Source organism: Orbicella franksi, chromosome 12 (assembly GCF_964199315.1).
Source record: "Orbicella franksi chromosome 12, jaOrbFran1.1, whole genome shotgun sequence".
NCBI classification, from domain to species: Eukaryota; Metazoa; Cnidaria; class Anthozoa; order Scleractinia; family Merulinidae; genus Orbicella; species Orbicella franksi.
Genome location: NC_138156.1, coordinates 24,829,207 through 24,853,281, shown reverse-complemented (window position 1 = coordinate 24,853,281; position 24,075 = coordinate 24,829,207). Strand labels below are relative to the sequence as shown.

The 24,075-nt window shown below is 39.9% G+C and overlaps 1 protein-coding gene across 1 annotated transcript; it reads right to left on the bottom strand.

The window, feature by feature from the left end:
- Positions 1-4,145: 4,145 nt before the first annotated feature.
- Positions 4,146-19,351, bottom strand: LOC145463665 (prestin-like). The gene is made up of 17 exons (XM_081447437.1): positions 18,840-19,351; positions 15,541-15,651; positions 14,467-14,678; positions 13,645-13,809; positions 13,014-13,166; positions 11,932-12,014; positions 11,659-11,806; positions 11,298-11,408; positions 10,817-10,894; positions 10,303-10,398; positions 9,398-9,504; positions 8,790-8,859; positions 7,703-7,915; positions 6,599-6,739; positions 5,722-5,776; positions 5,171-5,295; positions 4,146-5,058 (listed from the first exon to the last, which is right to left on the bottom strand). Exons 1-17 carry the CDS (start codon positions 19,138-19,140, stop codon positions 5,017-5,019), a joined length of 2,211 nt encoding a protein of 736 aa, XP_081303563.1. The 5' UTR covers positions 19,141-19,351; the 3' UTR covers positions 4,146-5,016.
- Between the last annotated feature and the right edge of the window lie 4,724 nt (positions 19,352-24,075).

Sequence of the window (24,075 nt, the reverse complement as noted above, 5' to 3'; positions counted from 1 at the left end):
TGCAAACACGCCATTATTTTTGCGATGGCGCTTTTGTAAATTTGTAAGAGGTAGAGATTACATGAATACTGGTTTACTTTTAAAACTATATATCATAGTCTCCTTCGCAGCCGTTTTTGGGGCTGTCATGCAACGCTACTTCTCATGTAATCTCTACCTCTTACAAATTTACAAGCGGATTTCCTACCATTTCTTTTCACATTGTAGTCTTGACAATTCCACGTTTATAGGAAAGAAAAAAGCTGGATAGTTGTATGTGTTCCCATTGTTGCAATTGTTGTTGTCGTTACATTTGAATGGGAGAGACCTTCCAGCTGATGGAGTTCAGATTAAGTTCTATTAGCTAAAGAGCGGGCGTAACTCAGCTTTTCCTCAATAATGTTTCCCGTCATTTTATTTAATCGCATTTATGCCATTCCAGTTACATGTGATAAGTATGCTGCGTTGTAAAACCCGAGAAATACAAGTTATAGGACTGACTGAATGTTAATGTGCGTCGTTTGGCTCATTTCATAAAATGGTGCTTTTTATCGCGGAAGTACTCCGAGAACCTTCAATTCCGGCGAGGGGTCGCTCAGAGCCACAACATTTTGTAAAAAAAAACGGATTGATTATGTAAATTCACCCAACGAATCTCGTATGGCACAAAGAGTCAAATTGAGTTTTTCTTTTTCTTTATAGTGGTATTCAGCTGTTCCATCGTACATGTCTTTAGGCCTTTGTCTGTATATGTATAACCTGCCTTACCACAGCGAGTATAGCTCTCATGAGATTGAAGTCGATTTCAAATCGTAATAAGCAATTCCGAAAAAGGTTCGAAAAGTGATGTGTTTTAACTCGAAATACCAAAATAAAGCAAAAAGAACGGGACGACACGTCCAGACGTGATTCTTTTTTAACTTTTTCGCCCCCCCCCCCCCCCCTCCCCACAAAAAAAAAAAAAAGAAAAAGAAAAGAAAAGAAAGAAAAGGAACGCTTGATCGCAGGTTAGTGCACGGCTGCCTACTTGCACACTAACTGTAACATGCTTCAAAAAGTCGTGTTACTTGTGACAAAAGTCCTCGAGTAGCAGAGGCTCGTGCGGAGCAGGGATTCCTGAATAGTTTTGTGTGACACAGTTCGGATTTCCGACTCTAAAATATGCTTGGAATTTGTATACTCATACCATTACGTCGCAAAGTAATAACACTTGAATCACAGAGTTGATCATATTGTGTCTTGAGAATTAAAAGATCAGTCTTGCCGCAAGCCACAGATTTTTACTGTTTTGTTTATCTAGAAGATTTAATACTGTATGTATAGACGGCTGACGACCGTTCAGTAAAATACGGCTTGGAAACTTGACATTTTTCTTGGCAAAATAGTGAAATACCTGTACACAAATACCTTCAGGTATTGTAAGGTAGAATTTAGAAAACAGCAAATGTAGATTGTATTCGAGAGAAGCAATCGAAACCGCTAAAAAAATATGCGGTTGACCGTTTTTCATCTATAACTGAGGAAGGGGTTTTACATCTTATGATGAGCTGTTGCGAAGGAAGTTGTTCAAAATTGTTGCCGCCGGATTTCGGCTTTCAGATACGACATTATTTCCAAGAAAATAACAGTTTGACCAATACAAGGGAATGTAAGGGCTTACGACTATCCCCAGATTGTTGACATCACAAGAAAGCATCGAAAAGCTGACAAACTGATTACATTATTTTCGGCTCAGGATTGTTTGCAGATCTCTGTGAAAATGTGCTTCGAATAAGCTTGTTGAGTTTTAGGAACAAGTAAATAACAATCAATACAAAGATTTGCTGCCTGAGAAAATCTTCTCCGGATCCCATGCACTATGACCACTGTTTTATGTTTGTATTTTCAGTTTAGTAAAGAATGCAGTGCTTGTTTTTTCTCCAGTCACAACCTCAATGGTCTGTATGTCATGACCAGAGCATTCTTCAGCATAACCGATTTCCCGCGGAAAGTCAGAAATAGGTAGAATGTTCAGTTTCGATTCGAAAACAATCTATGACAAAAGTTATAACCCTGCTACTAGAAAGAATGTACATATAGATAGATGAAAACAAACGAGTGATGTATTGAAAAGTACGTAGTAAAGTAATAAACTAAAAAGGATTTTAAGTTTGAACTGGAATGGAGACTCACGTCTAGGTATAGAATTCCGCGGTCAGAACGAAGGGAACTATAAAACAGGCTGATCGGATCGATGGCTACAAAAACAACAACAAAAATCAAATTAAAATATTTAGAGCGGAAGCCACGTCAGCCTTAGCTGGTTTTCACGCGGGTCCCCTATCATGCTCGCATTGGAATTTGGAGATGTTGCTAACATATAGGCATGCTATTTTTGTAAATCAGCAGGATCCCACAGACTTCAATTCTTCAATTCCATTCTGACTGTTTCGCAGTTTTAAAACTCAATAACCGCCCATACAAAGAGATTTATAATTATTATTTGTATACGTACGTCCTATTGACTAAACCTCTTAATCTTACAGGTGGTAATCTAAATTACGCCGAAACAATCGACTGGAGTCTCCTGTCTGTGAGAGGATTTTTTTCCCGAATTGGAAAATGTTTCAGCAAATTCTTCAGATACTTGTGACTGTTAAAAAAAGTGAGCTTATACTTTCAGTTATAAAGTTTGTCTTTGCCTGATCTGCCTACAGGAGGAAATGTTCCTCATACCCCTGCATTGCCTCTGTTTCGCCCCTTTCCCCTCGAATAACGACACCTTTTAAACTAGACTTAATGGTTTTTTTTTGGGGGGGGGGGGTGGGGGAGATGTTGCCGTGCGATGAGTGAACTGAGGAAAACCCTGAGTCCTGCTTATGTTAGGAATTCTGTTCAAATATTAGAGTTTCAACCAGTTTGTGTAAAATCCGATTTCATCGGTATAGATTTTTAGACAAAAAGAGGGGAAGAGAGCTAAAGAAAAAGGGGGCCTATTATCTGCGTTGAGCTATAGCATTTCACAATTCCTTGCAAAGCTTCTTTGCATGACTTGCGGAACTATGTCGTGGTGAAGTGGATACTGGGCTCTCGAAAACATCGATGGGTAGTTTACGGTTCATGGCGGAATAGTTGTATCGTTCCAAAAACAGCTGGATTTGGAATTTTACAATAACTGTCTAATTTCTCGCGCGCTGATTGGCTCATTTTTTCATCAATAGGAGTTCAGACGGATAAAATTTTAACTTATGCAAGCTTTCAAGTTCAACTTTCAGCTGTCAAACTGTTAACTTTTTAACCAATGTGATTTTATTGACTTTTTTAAGTAGCCAATCAAAAAGCGAGAAAATCTATTGACAATGTTCGCTTTGAATAAAATTCACTTATCTGTGTTGACGGCAAGTTTACGGTGTCTTTTCCCCTCATTTATTCCCGGCATTTGACCATTTTGGGGTCTTGTTATTGTAAAAAAAAAAAAGCAAATTGATTTTTATGCGTCTGTCCTGTTATTGCGCCTACGGCTCGTGGTTCCACTGCCACTTTGACAATGTTATGACGCAATTTATCATCAATAAGAGGACAGACGCGTAAAAAACTGACGTCAATTTGTTAATTGGCCATTGTTTATTCCATTCATCGCTAAACAATTATCTGTGAGAAAATGAACAATAAGAGTAATTGCAATATTATAAGACTGCGTTTAAAAAGGCGACCAATTAACCTTTATGAGGAATAATATAAGAAGTCATACAAAAATTAGCTAGGAAATCTCAAAAGGGGAAATGTATATCGTTGTTTGAAATTGAAGAAGTCGGCATTAAAAGGATTTGAGTTGAAATTACAACACTTTGCGATCCAGTCACGCTTTAGTGGGTTTTAATAAAACCTGGTAAATTTTCTAATTTTCAAGTTGCCGTAAAATCTTTCCCTTGCGGCTGATTACCTTGAAATTTCCCCTAAAAGATATTTTTGAACGCTCTTTATATATTACTCACTGTAACATAGCAACCATTTCTGTTTGAAGGAAATCGATTTAGATGGCAAAGCATTCTCACCTCGGGTGATTCAAATCTTTATAAAAGTTGTGTAACATTGACCTGAACACTGGAATACCCTCTTTCCATCTCTGGAAACCATATAGCTCTACCTAAAAGTGTTTTTTTTTTTTTTTTTTTTTTTTTTTCCCCGCGATAAATGGTCACGTGACCAGTTGTTGCAAAAGGCCTGTTCACGGCTGAGCAAGCATAACATATATCAAATACATACATACATAATCTTTATTTCAACACGGTAAAAAATTCGTCACCTAAAACTACAAATATACTCAATTCCTAATATCTAATAATGCGTCTTACAGTAAAACAAAATAACGTTTAAATATATTTAACAATTGAATTATGAGCTCGAGATTCCTATCGCGTATAGAAATCGAGAGCGAATAATCTAATTGTTTTAGTATAAATCTACTAGTTGTTCAAAACTTCTCTAAATCCTCCTCACAGACAGCTCGAAAACACAAAGAAGCGGCCGTCATTTTGTTAACAAGCGCACACTGCTGCGCTTCTCACTATTTTTCGCAGAATAGATAGTGGGTAGCATAGCCAATCAGAGAACGGCATTCGTGATAGAACGCTAGTAGATTTATACTGAATATAGTATAAATCTACTAGCGTTCTATCACGAATGCCGTTCTCTAATTGGCTACGCTCACTATCTCTTCTGTGATAGATAGTAGCGTAGCAGTGTGCCCTTGTCAACAAAATAACGGCCACTTCTTGGCGTTTTCGAAGCGTCTGTGAAGAGGATTTAGATAAAGTTTTGAACGACTAACAGATTTAAACTAAAACAATTACATTATTCGCTCTCGATTTCTATGCATGATAGTTGACTAGGTCAACTCTCGAGCTCATAATCTGATTGTTTAATATATTTCTACGTTGGCTTTCCTATTTTGTCAGCGAAATCAGATACAACTGTAGAATGCTTATAATCCTTTTTCCCTCAGATTGCCCTGGATAACAAGAGAAGCTCGGCGGAGTAGAAACAAGGCACACCCGGTCACCCCCGTTTTTTTTCCTTCTCCAAATCGTCTTGCAAAGCCTGCAGGGAAAGAAGAAACTAAAATAAAGAGACCGCATACCACGAAAACTAATTCAATATAGACGAATTATTAGTGTCGTAAACAGTTGTGATATCTTCAAATTAAACATACCGACAAACCACGTGAGCCTGCAGCCGATACAACAGCATCGTGAATGGATGGAAACATCACGTGACTGTCAACTTTGTTTGCACCAGCTGTTTCAGTCGAGCTTACAAGCATCTTGGTTATATAGGCTGCAAATTAAAAAATCAGAAACTTCTCATACATGGTCTGTTAAGAGACGATTCACTTGTGGTATATATAAGACTTCAGTTGTGAAATCTGCTCCCGCGAAACATTTATTGTTTTAAACAACTTTGCTATGAACATTAACTCCAACGCCCTATGGGGATTTTGGATTCAGGTTTTCCTATTTGTATTGGTATTGCCGAGGACTGTTTTAACTGATATACCCAGTTAATAATGATAGTCTATGGGCAGGTTCTGAGAAACGCTACTCGTAGCAATCTCATTGGGAAGTGCTTCGCGAGGCGTTCGATTCTTTGCTTAGAGCTTGGGGCTTGCCAAGCTGATGAGCCAGCAAGGATTGCTGTCCATTTATAGCGCCCAGTTACTCAAGTACTTTCTACGGCACGCAGACACTTTGTAAACAAACTCACATGAACATCCAGCCAAGTAAATGCGAACTCCGTGTTTTTCGTAGTCTTTAATAAGCTGAAATAAAATATGTCCAGTTTAATTTTAACAAGGATTTGGGTGGCTGAGGACACTTGAATAAGTATGGAGATTTATTTTTTGCCATCATGCTTGGATAAGCTAAGAATCAAGCCAAAAAATGAGTGGAATAAAGAAGGAACAAATCTATTCCAAGTACTCATAGGTGTTGATCATTACACGCATATATTTTTTTTGCAAAGTCAGATACTGAGCCGGGCTTGATACAAGCTGTCAGTTCTACCAGTAAAACGAAGCAGATTCATTTGGTTTTAGGCTTATTTTGGAAGTGATCCTTGATGCTGCCAGAAATTAAGTTTGCGAAAAACTGCTGGCAAACCGTGTCAACTTCTCCGAACAAACTGCTAACTATAGCAGTTACTTCAGTTACAATTTATCTGTGCTTCCTTAGACGCAAACGGCGCACGGCATGACAGAACAACTTTTCAAAGCAGATGGCACATATATTAATATTAGGGGTCTGAAAATGTCAAGCACGTATCCTTGTTGTCAATGTTGGATTAGCCTGCGAGGTTGGGGTTTCTACCAGTTGACAGTCTACCGCACAGAAAACTAAGATGAGAGCAGTAGTTCGGAGGAGCCGGGGAGGACGACAAGACAGCGGAAACTCTCCCCTCCCCTCCGACTGCCAAGTTTTGCTCTTATCTGTCCCAGTTAACGCGCGGTCCAAGATCGAAATAACGTAGAAAATCCAACGGAAATAAAACGCTCGTTACTATGGAAATACGGAAATAAAACGCTCGTTTCGTGATTTTAGACCACAGCTTTCTGGCAAGGAACCCGCAAAGTTAAAATACTCACAGTCGGTAGAACTTGCAGACCCATTGAATCGATGAATGTGAAGCTGCTGCCGTCAATAACAACAAAGTGAACAGGTTGATCTGGCTCGTCAACGTTGACTGCCATAGCTTTGTGGTCGCTTCCTTTCACAGGAGTCATTTTCTACGATCAGAATGAAAATGAACGGTGAGTCACCCTTGAAAACAGAAGCAAGTGGCGGATGTAATAGATGAACGACTACTGATCACAGTTTTAGATAGAGCTTAAGGCTGGTAGATTCCTTGTTTTTATGCTTATGCTTACGTAAAAAATATTGAGGGTTGTCTAGTACACCCGATCCGTAACGGGTCGCCAAACTGGTGACGATCCGTGACGGATCATGACGGCCCGTCACCGTTTGTCAGTTTGCGACCAGTTTGCGACATGTCGGTGGATCGTTACGTTCGGGACGGATGGTAACAACCCTTGACTGTTTGCCAGGTCGCGAGAGACTTAGAAAATATTCATGGCGGTGTTATGGAGGGGGCTGAAAATGTCGGCGAATCGTCCGGATCGGGACGGATCGCGACGACCCGTCACAACCGTGACGGATGGTGCCGATTCGTGACCGTTTGTACTTGTGCGAATGTTTGTGGCCGCTTCTTTTAGAACGAGGAATATTCACACAGGGGGTTCCGGTGTGACGGTCGAGACAGTCGGTGACGATTCGTGACGAGTCGTAACGACCCGGCGAACCGTCACCCCTTTTGCGACCCGTTACGGATTGGGTGTATTGAACATGAGTAGAGGGAAAATATTTAAAAAATATAACCTTGTGTCGTGATTTGATTACCATATCAGATGACCATAAGAAGATGAAATATCAGATGTCGAGAGCGATCAACGAACACAAAAGTCTAGTTCCCTGGCTGGAAGTAAGCCAATGACTTGATTGACTGACCCGACCTGACAGCGATTTGGGAACTGGCGACTATTCCGGACGTGACAGATTTTAAGCTCACGTGACCATGTGACCACGCGAACAAGTGTCCATGTCATGTTGAAACTTTAGCATATAAAAGTAGAAGTTATTATTTTTCGATTTTTGTGGTAAATTTATTGGTGAATTAATATTTTTTATATTACCCCGGAGTATGTGATCTCATGTTGCCCAGCATTCTGGTTTCTTTGTGTTCCTTCGTTGTCGCCATTTGCAAGTTTCACCTCTTTGCGTTCTTCCTCTTTAATAGAAGGATCTTTCCCAGTGACTGACACGAGGGCTTTTCTGAAGCGCTCCACGTTGGCAAAGTACAAAGACGATTCAAATCGCATCACCTTTATTCCAGCGACCTCGGTGGCCTTAAGAAGAAATTGATCAAATGCTTTTTAACTAGGAAACAATTTAATCTAGATAAAAGTACAGACGACAGAGTTGCCACTAATTAATTAATTAACTAATCTTTGAAAATCTAAGACGTTTGCTTTGGTTCAGCTTTACTACGGAATGTGTTTTGTGAATGAACTCGCGCTAATTTTTCAAGAAATAAAATTCATTATTAATAGTCTATGAAACTGTAAGCAACTACCGGGTTAGATTTTGGAACAAGACAGTAACTTTTGGACAGATCCGGCCTTTTGACAAATATCATTTAAAATCATTTAATTCTACGGGTTTTCATTTACACGTTCAAAGAATTTGCAATCGGCTGAAACCGTTCCTTGCCTATAAAGGGACAATGCCACAGGTTTATATACTTTCCCAACAGATGTATATGTTTTCCTATAGGTCAAACTTAACCTTTAACATCAACGTGTGCATTCTCCTTACAGTTTTTCACATACTTCGTGCAACATGTAGGGAGAATTTGTATAAAGTTAACGTTAACTGATTTGATCCCTGATGATCGTTTCCTATATTCTCACGCCCTGTATTACTGACAAAAAAGTGATTTGGTAAGGAGAAGTTAGATGGTGGTCACTATTGGGACATAAAGGGTTAACTCTCGATAAAAGGTTTGCTTATGATCAGTCTTGAGTTTCTCTTTTACGAGTTTTTAGGTTCCTTTGGTTTTCTTTTGGTGATTTTTTTTTTTTTTGCTTGCTTTACATTTTATATTGCGTCTTTCAAATAAAACCACCTGTCTAACAACTACACTAAAATTGTCAAATAAATATGGTAATAGCTATGCAAGGAGCTAGGATTCACTAAGAAACAAAAACGACTTGCACATACCGATGGACATTTCTTAATATCACGGTACAGTTCTGTTTCTTTCACGTGTCCGAGTATGAAATGATTCGACCTAAAAGCAAAATAATAACAATAATTTTTAATAATAATAATAATGTTTATTAGTGGCTTATAAAAAATTACAACTGTAAACAATGATTCTTAGGACAATATATATTTCAGGGAAATACTAACTTACAAACGAATTACAAATTACACTCATTCTTTACAACCCTTATAAATTTGTCTATTATCATTTGTCGAAAAAATTTAAATAGTGATAATAATAATAATAATAATAATGATGATAATAATAATAATGATGATGATAATAATAATAATAAAAATTATAATAATAATAACGTTAATCTTGATGACCTCACGGATTTCATAATATTACAGAAAAATGTTCATAAAAACAGTAGAAAATAATTTCCACTGAACGACTTACTCAATTGATCGATCGAATGATTGATTGATTGATTGATTGATCGATAGATGAATGGATGAATGGACTGAGTGCGTGTGTGGGTGCGTGCGTGCGTGCGTGCGTGTGTGAAAGAGTGATTGGTAGAGAACAACAGAGAATAATTGACGAGTAAATATTTTACCTGGACATTGTAAGCACGACTGCAAACAAAGCGCAAATTATTCCTATGCCAAGTCCCAGGTCCACACCCATCAGTATGACGCCAAAACAACTCAAAAACCACACAATCTGTAAACGAATCCAGACAAGCAAAAATCGATTTTGTAATGCTGAGCGACCAAAACCTTTACTTAACCATCTCTTAGGTCAATTCTGCGAAGAGTTAACTGCGTATCCGAAGATGCCAGGCAACGTAAAATATTTGGCTTATCATTATCAGCATTTTCCGGTGATCGCCATTCCATTTCTAACAGAACAACAGACCACTGTTCTTTTTCCGCGAAGTATAGGAAGAAAAGCTCTAACAGCCTCCGCTAATCGCATCTCATATTATCTCGGAAGACGTTCGGTCGATAATTAGGAACATACGGAATAAAAGAAGTAGGATAAAAAGCTCATGGAATTCCCTGAGAGCAATCTCGGCGACGATTTAATCCCCGGGAGGGGGGCACTGCCATATATGGGCTAAATAGGTATGTGCCGCTGTGAAGGGTATGGTTTTCAAGCAGTTTACTCTAGGATAGGCGTTTGGGTCTAGAATAGGGTATCATTTTTCCCAAAACTGACTAGTTGGTTGAAGATTTTATCTAGACTAAGGAAACAAGGAATTGCCACTCAAAAATATAAAAAAATCAAATCAGCAAGTTTAGATTTGCGCAAATCAGCCGCAATAGTGTCGATAGATGGGGGATTGGGGAGTTTACTCTAGTATAGGGTAGCAAAATTCAGCTGAACTAGCTCTGGTATAGGCTAAGGGTTCCAGGGTCCCAGCGGCACATCCCCACCCAGAAATTCCGAAAGTACCCCCCCGGGATTTAATCAGAACTGTTTCAAATACATTCATGTGACAAAAAAGTTCAATCTTACCGCATCAGGTTTGTATATTTTCCACAAAGCTCTCAATCTTGAAAATTGTTTCAGGAGACCCACGAGATTAGCTATTACGACAGCGGCTAAGATGGCCTGCAATGGTACAAAGAACACTGTTAATAATGAATTGTGAAAATGGAAAGCAAGGTTAGACTCTTAAAGCAATTTTCGTTTGGCCTTCAAAAACGCGTTCCGCCTTCTAAATTGACCCGGCACGCACCTCTCGTAACACCTTACAGGATTGGCTGAGAAGACAATAAAACAAATCATCGAAACAATAGACCCTAGGCCTAAAACAGTGGAGCTGCGTGTTAATAAGGACCATTGGAAAAAGAGGTTACTAAGAGGTGCATGGCTGCTGTCCGAATCCGTCGCTGCTTGTTTCATCGACCACCAGTTAAAAGTATCAGAGCAGCTTACCGGAGGAAACTCAAATACAGAACAGAACGCACTGTGAAAAGCAATACCAACTAAAGGGAAAATCTTTTTTTTTTCTTTTTTTTTACTTTACCTTGGGAAGATGGAAGAAAAGTGGAGCGATAAACAGCAGGACCAGAATAACAAGAAGGATAACAACAATACTGCACAGCTGTGAACAGTAAAATGATAAAAAAAAATATAAGCGTGTTAGATCTTTCACCATTCACGTTCAAATAGAATCAGGGGTCAGTTGTACGTGAGATTAAATCATGTCTAAAATGCCTAATTGTTTTTAAAAGAATTACTGTCCAAATTATCCCAAAATCCGTTCGAAGATGTTAGAAAATTATTTACCAGGCCGTTCAATAACGAGAGAAGACTAACATGTGTGTGACATTGTAGGAAAATGGCGTTTTGCTCCGTATGTTACATCTTTCCACCTTTTGTTCAAGTAGCTAGTTTGGGGTGGGTTTCCTGTGACTTGCCGGAAGAGGACCCTGATCTTGGCCTCAATTAAGGAATTGATTTGAATTCCATAGAATAACATTTTATGTTAAAGTGCGTGTATTTACCTGTGTGTTGGCGAGGTTTTCCTGTACAGCAGTTCTCGCCAAAGCGTTGCAAATTGGAAAGCAAGAGAAAAATGAGCCCGCGACGTTCCCAGCGCCGTAAGCGATCAGCTCCTAAAAAGATATCGATTTTGGTTTAATACGCGAGCTTTTATATAGTCAACAACATATCGTAATTTTTTTCGGCCTTACATAGATGAACATCTTTCCCCGAAGGGTCATATACCATCAGCTGTGGTCTTCACTGCAATGAATGGCGTGGAATTTCAGGCCTTTTCGGTCTGATTTATTTAGCTTGTACCCAAGCTACCCCTCCACGGACACATAGTCCGCCCACTATTAAGGATTTACGGTACGAACGTACCTGGTTCGGCTCCACCGTGTAACCGCGCTTCTTTGCAAACATGACCGATACCGAGATGTTTGTAGCAAAAATAACCACTGCGATCACAAAGGCGTCTGGGAAAATGTTTGACATCATGGAAAGGGAGGGCACACTTAGAGGAGGAAGTCTGGAAATGAAAGTGGAGATGTCAGTGAAACTTCAGTAATCAATATTTTCTTTTCTTTTAAAAACATAATTTTTGACATCCTTAGATGGGTGATGTTCCCTTGACTCGAAATGTTCGAGGCTTACCCTTTCGGAATTTTTCCTAAAATAGATACTCCAAACTTTTTATTTATTGCTCCTCCGTATGAAATTGCAGTTCCTACAACAACCTAGGAAAAGGGAAAAAAGGCTAACGTTAATACAGGAGCTCTCTACTAGACGAATCGACAAATTAGGCTTGTCTGCTTACAACGAAAATTTGGTTTATCAACGGAATTCATAATGTAAATTGACCACCGTACAGGAATTAAAAAACGTTGATGTCAGCTGTATGGTGGTCAATTTACATTGTTATACCTCCCAACTCAAATACGTTTTCCGATTGGAGGAGAACGTGTCGTGGGTCAAAACACACTAACTCCGTAGGGCGAACAAAACTCACTAACTCCCTAAGAAAAAAAACAACTTGAACTTTCGACTCGCACGTGATCAGGTCGTGCTCCTTGAAACCGCGGCAAATTTGTGAGCCAGCCGGCGTCAAGCAAACGATTTCTTCGCATTTTTTTCTATTTTTGACTTGGGAGGTACAACAAAACACTTAATGACTGGTTACGACTGAGGTACATCCTCGCTCGATAGCTGCTAGGGCTGGAAGTCGCTCTCATCACTGCCGCCATTTAGAAGATTAATCAGGTCAATCCGTCTATGTTTGCATTTGCACTCGCAGCACTTGTGGCCAACCTCGTTCCCAGTACTATTCCTTTTCTTTTGGACGTGAAAGCAAAGGTCCTAGGAACGAGGGTCTTAGCTAAGACCTCGAATGCTGTATTTAAAGAGGATTTTAGTGAAACACTTCAACTCAAGAAACCCTTGTCGTATCGGCATGGACGTTATTTAAGTTCTGAGAGTCATTTAGCTGCCCTCCACCAAAAGAAGAAGTTCTACAGAGAAACAAATCCGGTATTTCGGAATATCTTCTGACTGATGCCCAGTTTACAGAAAAAATGCCCTTGTTTAAAACCCCCAGTAGGGAGGGGTCAGACCCAGGCTATTTCCCCTACCCCTCATCCCACCTCCCCGTGCGCCCATCCTCGTCACCTAAATTGGTCCCTGTTCCCTCAACTTGATAAATAATAAAATAAAATAAACAATCAAAAGGATGACATTACCACCAGCAGTTCAGCAGGGATAGGGACGGGAAGTTTGTTCTTGAATCGTTCATTCACTTTTTTTAGTCCAATCAGAATCGCTAGACAGAGCAAGCCAGTAATGATGGCTCCGCCGTTGGAAGACGCTATGTGTTTAAGCATGTAAACCACGGCCTGAAAAAACAAACAAACAAACAAACGTAGTCATTCGACTTATAGAATACTCTGGGCCAAGAACGCAGACTGCACCATCTCGCATTATGTACAAAGCAATACATATATGCATGCAAGACACTTTCGAAGATTCCTAAGATTGAGGAACTGCAAAGTAAAATTGAAATTCAGTGGAAAATCGAACATTGTTCTTCCTCTCCATTAGAGTGATTGTGAGCCCTCCTTTCCCTTCTTTTCTTTTCTTTTGTATGTATCAATCTGGTTTGTAAGTATCATTCCATTTTTATTGTGTTCTATCAAGTCACTATATCAGTGCTATGTGTGTTTCTTGTGACATGTTCCATGAAAATTCCAGCTTAGTGGTCAGAGCGGGACTTGAACCCGAGACCTCTGGATGTCAAGTCCGGCGCCCTAACCCACTCCTACAGCTCATCTACTCGGGCCCTTTCCAAAGAAAACGCTCAGTAAAAATTTTCACCTTAGGCGCAGCAAGTGGTCTTGAGAACTGTGGAACTTTGATTCCAAGAATATGGGGCATTTGACTGATAACAACCAACACCGCTGACCCTGTGGTGAAACCGCTGATCATCGGATCTGACATGAACGTGGCCACAAATCCCAGTCGAGCTGCTCCCATTGCGATCTAGCAGTGTAGCAACAAAGTTTTGTAGTTGGTGACTTGCGTAAATGGGTAAGAAACACGCAAAAAGATTCTCAATGGGGAAACGACATTGACCATGGCGCATGGCACAAGTCGAAGTGACGGGTTACACATATGCGAATTGGAATTAAAGCAATTGTAATATAAATGGTTTAATCCAGGTATGTGTTTCTCAAAACAAGAAACGCGCGCCACGAGTTATAGCATAGCTAAATGAAGCCCGATCCTTCGGGTGAGTGTATTCCTAAGAACAACTGTTTATGGTAACATTGACTGATGTTTCGATAACTCGAGCTGAGGTTAAGTCACGTGACACTGATAATGGCTTTCGGTCAGGCTGTCGAAATCATGGGCTGTACTCCAAAGAACACTCACTCACGGACAATCACACTACACTTAGTCCTGAAAATTGCAAGTATAAAACAACGAATAAAAACCAGAGAAGAGATTTTAGTTCTCATGGTTAAGCACAGCTATAATTGATAGGTGAATTTCGTTTGTAGTGTTTATTGACCCTTAATTTATGACAGCGAAAACAGCTCTATGAAAAATATGTCTACTGTCGATGCCACTGAAAGCAAGGCAATTTATCTTGAGCTACCATCGGACAAAGACGCCGTAACTAAGAGGTCAAATCACCTGAATAATGCCAATAAGGCACGCAAGGGAAATGGCAATTTTCAATTTCATTGCATCAACTGGTGACCATAGGCCGCTTGAGGCAGTTGTCGGGAGAGAACCGGACGTCGTGCCGTTCATTGGAGTAGGAGTAGGACTGGGTTCAAATGACATTTTCGCCACCTCTCGCTCACAGACACTCGCCACCATCAAACAAATCACTGCGAAGCTGCCTGTCATGTGACAATAGAAAAAAGAATTCAACGGTAAAAAAAGGTGTAAAGAGAACAAGAATGGGCAAAACAGCGCGCTTTTGAAAACCACAAATTTGTATTAAGGCCCGGTCCACACTATGCCGCATAAATTTGAAAACGCAACTTTATTTTTCCGGTTAGGCCTTCTGTCCACACTAATCCACACGAATTCGGATAAATTATTCCCCGAAAAGGGAACTTTTCGAAATAGTCTCCAGAGTGGAAGAATTTAAAAACGCAGGCTTTGCGTTTTGGTGTGGACGGAAAACATTTTGAAAACGAGACTTTTTGAAAACGCTGACGTCACTATAATAATAACACGGCCGTGGCAGCATTGCGTTCACAAGTATATCCGGATTAGTGTGGACAGAAAACAATTTATCTGTTTTTGATCTAAGCAAAGAGAAAAAGAGCCATTTTCAAATTTATCCGGGTTAGTGTGGACAGACAACATTTCCTCTGGCGTTTTAAATTTATTCGTTTTTAAATTTTTCCGGCATAATGATGTGGACGTAACCAAATTTCGGGTGCCTTGAATAAGTGAACCTTGTACCCTGACAGTTGTCAGGGCGCGTCTTTAAGATCATGCTTCGTGTTTTGAACATTTGTTTTGTGGTCTATCCACTGGCTGACTGGTTTCAACCGTAATATTTTGAAGGCGGTAGGCTCTCGACGTTCCTTCCTTTGCTCCAAGTAATGATCCACCCGCGCGAAACTCTGGAGGTTTTGTTCAAAACTAAAGAATAAACCTTTTGCAGTTTACTTTTAAAGGCAAAATCTTACATGCACTAGCTTGAAAGCGGTAGATTTACATTCCATGAATCTCAGCGAAGACGCTTACCTACAGAGAGATGTTTCGATGTTCCCATAATCATGTAAACCAAGACTGGAATGATGGCAGTGTAGAGACCAGTAACAGGGGGAAGGGACGCCAACATTGCGAACGCAAGACCTAAGAAAACCATAAAAAACGAGATAGGAAGTTAAAACTAACCACGCAGTTAACAGCGTTAGGCCACTTATTTACCAGACAGGCATTTTAGTGAACAATTTTATACTCTGAGGAATGGAAACCAGTTGCTGAGATGAACATCAGTTGAAGTAAGGCCAGCCATTCAAAAATGAAAGGGATTGGAACCCTTTGGCTTGATTTATCTGCTGACTAGCCTGCAAGCAGGCTCACCTTTACGTCACACGCGCGAGCGGCGAAGAGCGAAGCGATCCGGCGGGAAGGCGTCTGATGAAGAGGCGCCAAGAAAGTGAATTTTTTTTTCTCGTCTCGTGGCTTCGCCGCTCGATTTCGCGCTTTCGGCTACGCCGCGCGCGCTTGTGCTCCAACGTGAGCCTGCTCGCAAGCTATCTGCCGACGAGTGGGTGGATTTTCTGAGCTAAGCTCATAAACAGCTCAAGTTTCTATGAAGATAACCTTGGCTTCTGGAACATAAAATGGTTTCGAGTATGCTTACAGCGCCTTGTGAATTGGATAACAGACCATCCAGGTTTTTACCCTTCCTGCGTTCCAGCAATCGTTAAACATTTCAGTAAAAATTTAAAGATCTTTGTTTCGAGGGGTCAGGCCACCGAGGAGCTTAGTTCCTCACTTTTGGAGATAAGTATTTGTTAAATGAATTGATAGATTTTTCACCGGATTATAAAATTGTGTTAATGTAATTTTAAATAAGCCCTGGCGGCGGATTTCAAGGCAGGAAGGAAGTAGAGCGTAAAGACCACGGGGGGGGGGGGGGGTATTCCCTTATATGGGCTATATAGGTATGTGCGGTCCCAAAGGGTATGGTTTTTCAGCCGATTTGGTCATAAATAGGGTGTCAATTCTAGCCATTTTGGTCATAAATAGGGTACGGTTATTGAACCCTGGTCTTGAACTGGGTATGTTTTTTAGAAGAAGCTACTTTTTCATCATTATTGATAAGAGCGATCAACATACGCCATCCACGATGCCTTTAACATCAGTCTGAACTAGGGAACTAAATACACGGCAGGTCTGAAACAGGGTATCGGTTCAGGATCAAGTCATTCATACGGTATCGAATTTTTGGTCAGGTCATAAATGGTGCAGGGAATATCGCAGATTTTGGTCGTAAATGTGGTAACGCTTTCAAGGAAGCAGGCCGCAGACCCCCACCCAATTTTTTTCGGAGTATCCTCTCCTCCCCCCCCTCCCCCCGGGTAAAGACCTTTGTTTCTTTCTGCTCACTTTAGAGTAGGAGTCGCTATTACGGATACTGCCCGCAGTGTTTGTTTCTGGGAAATTTTCTTCTACTTCACTGTAGTATAGCCGCATTAAACCAGTTTGTAGGACTGCCTCATGGACCCCTTTTCAGCATGTCACGAGTTACCGAAATTGGTTGCTTTTATTGTTTCGTTTCGAAAATCAGCTGAATGAAAACTATTTAATATGAGGCTTTCATACTGGTACAAATCTCGCGTTCTTAAAACTTCATGCTCCGAGCAATGTTTAATCATGTTTGATCACTCTATCTCTATCCTCCAAAACTTTACGACCGCCACAACTCGTGACCAGCCGTGTTCAGAAAGGACGGCAAAACTCTCGACTTAAATGAAAAAGAGAAAAAGAGTTTTTTTTTTTTTTCTTGTATTCCGCGAAGTGGGTTGATTTTGTTAACCGAAGAATCGTATTATTGTCTTTGACATGTAAGTCTACTTCATGTATCCAAACTGTTCACTTCTTCGGTCACCTACGTCTTCTTTTTAAAGGATATCAGTTTTCCATTCTCTTTTACTTCAAGTGTCGCACAAACGTAGGTCTGCGAAGGATCCTCCAAACCTCATCGCTCTATCGCTGTAGTCCTTCCGACTTTTAAGTTTCGAAGTCCGTAGATAACTTTCATGTTGCCATAAACTTACTGTTTTAATATCCAGTCAGTAGTGGTAATTTGATATAGTAAGAAGATCAGACTTTCAGGTACGGACTCTCGACTGGGCGTAGTTAAATCTTGATCATGGACACTGGATTGCGGATTGCGGATTGCGGATTACGGATTCAAGACAGCATTAGAAAAAGGTCAACATTGTGCCCACACTCATGATAAGCACGTGGTGGCAGCGAAAAAAACTAGTCCTTAGCTACTGTTGATTTTCGTTAAGATCACTCTGAACCACTAGCGAAAATAAAGAAATAAATTACATCTTTTCTAGGTTTTTGTTATCCCCTTTTGTTTTTCATTTGTTCACGCCTTATTTCTATGTTTTTTTCTTTTTTTATTGGGGGGGGGGGGGGATTATTATTTTTTTCTTTACTTCCCCCCAATCTTAAGATCCAATGTAAACAACAAATTGATTGATTTGGCATATTTCCCGAATCACGTTTGGCTTCCCCCCCTTTTCTATAGGAAACCTTACGACTTAAATGTTAAGCGAAGGTTTGCTGTTATTCATATGACCATGCTATAAAAACAAAATCTTTAACTAATCCGCAAAACAGCTACTCGGATCTATTTTATCACGAGGCCACTGTCTGTCTGAGGTCCATAGTCCTCCGCCGTTTTGCGGGAAGCCGATTTTTGTGAGCGTTTTTTCACCAATGTCATCTGTTTCAAACGCTTGGTTGTTTGTGCCTCAAATGCTTGGTTGTTTGTTAGATTTGATTGATAGTGTAATCGATTGTTTTCTTTTGCGTACACGTTTGTTTTGTTTGTTTGCTTTTCTTAAATCTGAGAAAGGTTTATTTAACGACAAGTGTAATGGCGCTCTTAAGTATCACAAGATCGGATTCCGATGTTAACTCTTACACAAGAAATTCTAGTTTTTACAGTAAACTGGGATGCAAAGCGCCCCTGATAGAACGCGATGTTAAGAATATGTTGAAGTGGACTATGCCCGCGCAAGTATAAGCGCAAAGATTTTAAAGAATTATTTTTAAATATTGTGAGTATTTCGACCGCAAAAGGAATTTAAACGCTTGAAAAGTTTCTGCACTCATTGGTGATATTTTTCGTCCCATTCGGGATATGTAAACTTGATCATAAATAAATTGTTAAAGTTGTTGAGACATTTCTCATAGTGAAAAAAAAAGACTCGAAGAAGAGCACCTTTTGAATCCACTTATACTGCATATTAAAAAAAAAGTTTATGAGAATGGAGACAACCAAATTGTGTTACCTTGAGGAATGTGCATGATTCCAACTGTCAAGCCTCCGCTTATATCAGCCACCAAATCTCTCTTGATGTTGTACTTCGGCAGCCAGCGAATGATCGGAAAGAGATCTACCAGCCATTGGCAAAAAGAATCCTTAGAACAGGAGACTGAGGACACTTTTGTCTTAACAGCTTGTAAATAGCCCTTGTTTTCTAATGACGAGTCTGTGGAGCGCCGTGTGGCCAGAAGAGGCACAGATTCGTCATACACTTTCCGTTCGATTCGTATGTCGGGAGCACCGCCCTGAGTTGAGGCTCCTTCCATCTCGCTTCACAAATGAGGATATAAAACATTGCTTTACAACAGTTTTTATATGATGCGGCACCAGGTGATCAGCTCGAGGACGTAAGAACTTGCTAAAGCATGTCACTTCGGTCATTTCGTCGTAACGTTGTCGACATATCAGGTTCCGCAGGTTTACCATGCTCGCGATGTTACCGAGCCAGTGGTAAATAACCATTTTGACTTACGTTATATGATAAACTAAGCTTGTAAGGAAAAGACACACCAATAGTCACCGTAGAGATGTTCCGATCGTGATGTAGTTTACCGGCAAAACAATGCGTCTTGTGTAGTAGCTGCACCTCCGTTGAAATTGTATATAGATCGCCAATGGAGAATGAGGTAATCCTAATGATGATAGTCTCGTGTGAGTAAAATCAAAAGCTTGACCGTTAGGTCACATTTCTTTAATTGGCCACCGGACTTGTTTTGAATTTGTTTTGCAAGGCACAGTGTAGCTACAGCGATTATTCTTTGGTATTGTGGTCTAGTAAAACAGCAGAAACTGCCGTGTGCGTAGATCCATGGAATCACTACACCAGGCCCATTTGTTTTGTCGGTAAACTACATCGTACGTATAGTTACGCGTTTAACATTGTTTAATATACAACAAATGTTTGATGCGTTGTGCTTAACAATTTTATGACTCGAGTAGCCGGCGTGTTATGCAACAGTTGTTGAACTTAAATGTTGTAACGTTTAGACGTTTAATTCATAGTACCTTGTATGAAATAACTTAGAATACATGTTTCGAATAATGTAAAAACAATAAATAACATCCAGTCATTGCCAGGTTTTTAGAAGAAAGAATAAAATTTCACGTCTTTGTTTGCAGCCACTTTCGTTTTACCGGCGTAAACATCAAAATCACGTTTTTTAGCGGAACACAGATTTAATTTTACTCGCAGGTGACTATCATCACCAGGATTACGACATTCCCCACTGGCGATCCCTGTTGACACTAGGTTCACGTGAACACTGATAGACTGGTATTGAGATTTCGTCCAAAGGCCAACATTGTATGTGAATTCGATCTATTGTAGCTGTTTGCGGTCACTGGATGCAACCTTTGAACATGGGAATGTTCTGTAATTCACATGTTAGTTTATACGACTTCGGAGTTTCATTTTTACGTGTTGGCCTTTTCTCGGAGTGAGCCTTCTTCGCCTACTTATATAAATGTTTTTCTTATTGACATGCATTGTTGTTCTTGTTTTTGTCGTTATGAAACCGCTCGAGCTCTTAAACAGAGTTGCAATTTCTCTCAGTTCTTTAGCCTCTTTCAAGCGTTCAGTTAGTTGGGGCGCAGCGCGAAAAACAGCGCGCGAAGTCACGAGAAAACAAGAAAACCAAGACACCTGCCGAGCACTGACAAATGTGTTCCGCTGAACAACGTGATTTTGATGTTTACGCCGGTAAGACGGAAGTGTCTACAAACAAAAACGTGAAATTTTATTATTTCTTGCAAAACCCTGGCAATGACTGGATGTTATTAATTGTTATTATTCGAAAACATATATTCTAAGTTATTTTATAGAAGGTACCATGAATTAAAATTGCGTATTAAAGGACTACCCTCTCCCCCCCGCCTCGCTAAACGTTACAACATTCAAGAAAAACAACTCTTACATAACACCCCGGCAACTCGAGTTATAAAATTGTTAAGCACAACGCTTCAAACATTTGTTGTTTTCATAAACAATGTTCAACGCCTAGCTATAGGTCATTTAACATTGTTAATAGTCGGACAAAATGTTTGATCGATGGCAAAACATTCTTCCAACAGAAAATGCCGGATAAACATGGGGTACTAAACGTTCTAACTTTGTTGAGGCAAAAACAAACATCAGGCACAATCTGAGCGGATCTGAATCCTACTGTCGTTTCATTCTGTGGGGTAGAATTTTAACTGTTTACACACCACTAGTAAAGGGTTGGAATTTGTATCTTGGTTACCAGAAGGTTTATGTTTTGTTTTCGCTTGTTTGATTGGGGCGCTTGTATGAACTTTAATCTTTTGTATCATATTTTTTTAAGCAATCACATGCAACGAACGGCTTTGACCAAGAGGTGAGCATATAACCATTCCATGATAACGAAAATCATACAAGGATTCAGTTGTAGGGGGAAATATATCATGCACAGAATAGGAACCATTTACACTGACAAAGCACGTTTCCAGACTTTGGCCTTCCGCAAAATCCGGCAGAAATTTGCCAGTGGCCGTAGCATCAGAGTGTGTTTTTTTCCTTCGTCAGTCACGAGAAAACAAAAAAGCCAACTTAACCAAGTCACGAGAAAACAAGAAAACCAAGACACCTGCCGTGCACTGACAAATGTGTTCCGCTAATTAAACAACGTGATTTTGATGTTTAAGCCGGTAAAACCGAAGTGGTCACATACAAAAACGTGAAATTTTATCATTTCTTGTAAAAAACCTGGCCATGACTGGATGTTATTTATTGCTTTTACATTATTCGAAAACATACATTTTAATTAGGTCCGTTTATACAGTCTCGGGTACTCGAGACAACTCTCCCCGCGAGTTACCCTGGCCGATGCATCAAACATTTGTTGTATGTTAAACATTGTTAAACGTGCAGCTATGCGTCATTTAACATTGTTAAAAGTCGGACAAAATATTTGATCAGAGGCAAAACATTCATCCAAAAGAAAATGCCGGAAAAACTAAGCTTGTAAGCAAAAGTTACACTACTAGTCACTGTAGAGATGTTCCGATCATGATGTAGTTTACCAACAAAACAAATGGACCTTGAGTAGAAGCTGCACCTACCGGTTGAAATTATATATGGATCGCCAATGGAGAATGTGGTAATCCTAGTGATGATAGTCTCGTGTGAGTAAAATTAAAAGCTTGACAGTTAGGTCACATTTCTTCAATCAGTAAGCCATCCGAACTTGTTTTGTTCACTCTTTTTTTTTATGAGAACCTTTTTCATACTGAAGAACGTTGAGGCTGAGAGACGCCAAAGTTTTAGCAAAATCAGAAGTTCTTATTTACAGCTGTTCCAAAATAACTTCCACACCATCAACTGAAGTCATCGAATGATACAAAGTCTGAAGTACAGTCGAACCCCTATTAAGCGGCCACCTATTAAACGGACACCCCTATTAGGCGGCCACAGGAGCCATAATCGGTGGCTCCTGGCGGCCAGTAATCAAGGTCCCGATGAGGGCTTTTCTATTGTTTTCAGCTCTATTGAGCGGTCAGCCCCTTGTAAGCGACCACTATCCATTTCACCGAGGGTGGCCGTTTAATAGAGGTTGAACTGTACTTGTTTTGCAAGACACTGGGACTATCCCAGCTTTAGGCCCTCTTTCAACCAAGCGTAATTGAAGCGTTATTGTGGTCAAATAAAACAGCAGAAAACACTTGGTGGCCTGGAGGTAGATCCATGCATGGAATCACGGCTGTTGACACTATAGGTTCACGTGAACAGTGATGGACTGGTAAGGGGATTTCGTCCAAAGGCTAAGATTGTATGTGAATTCGATCTATTGTAGCTGTTTGCGGTGGATGCAACCTTTAGATGTTCTGTAATTCACATGTTAGTTTATACGACTTCATTCTCGGAGTTGCATTTTCACGTGTTGGCCTTTTCTCAGGGTGAGCCTTCTTCGCACACTTATATATAAATGTTTTTATTGTGACATGTTTTGCTATTCTTGTTTTTATCCTTATGAAACCGCTCGAGCTCTTAAACAGAGTTAAAATTTCTCTCAGTTCTTTAGCCTCTTTCAGGCGTTGAGTTAGTTGGGGCGCAGCGCGGAAAAAAAGCGCGCGAAAAAATAAAAAAAGCGCGGGGAGAGGAAGCTTCCTCTTCTTTTTACAGTCGACCTTGGCCTTCCGTAAAATCCGGCAGAAATTTGCCGGTTGCCGTAGCATCAGAGTGTGTTTGTTTTCTTCGCCAGTCACGAGAAAACAAGAAAACCAACTTAACCAAGTCACGAGAAACAAGAAAATCAAGACACGTGCAACTTGTGTGTCGAGCACTAACAAATGTGTTCCGCTAATTAAACAACGTGATTTTAATGTTTACGCCGGTAAAACGAAAGTGGCCACAAACAAAAACCTTGCGTGAAATTTTATTTTTTCTTAAAAAAACCTGGCAATGACCGGGTGTTATTTATTATCAGTTTTACGTTATTCGAAAATATACATTCTAAGTTATGTTATACAAGGCACCATGAATTAAAATTACGTAAGTATATTAAGCCTCGGCTAAACGTTTCAACATTCAAGACTGTTGCATGACACGCCGGCTACTCGAGTTACAGAATTGTTAAGCACAACGCATCAAACATTTGTTGTATATTAAACAATGTTAAGTCGTAGCAGTATACGTCATTTAACATTGTTAAATTAAAAGTCGGACAAAATGTGTGATCGATGGCAAAACATTCACCCAACAGAAAATGTCGGAAAAACATGGAGTGGGGTACTAAACGTTCTAACTTTGTTGAAGCAACAAACATCAGACACAATCTAAGCAGATCTGAATCCTCCTGGTCGTTTCATTCTGCGGGGTAGAATTTTAACTGTTTATACACCACTAGTAAAGGCTGGGAATTTTTAATTTGTTACCATGGCTAGAAGGTTTATGTCTTGTTTTCGCTTGTTTGAATGGGGCGCTAATATCATGAACTTTAATCTTTTGTATCATATTTTTTTGGGAATTTTTAAGCAATCACATGTAACAAACGGCTCTGACCAAGAGGTGAGCATATGACCATTCAATGATAACGAAAATCATACAAGGAGTTGTAGGGGGAAATATACCATGCACAGAATAGGAATCATTCATTTTAATTTATTCCTTAGAATGCCCTCTAATTGTACCAAGGGCTTAGCGTATTTGCCAAAAAGATCTAAACAAAATTGAAGTATCATTTCCG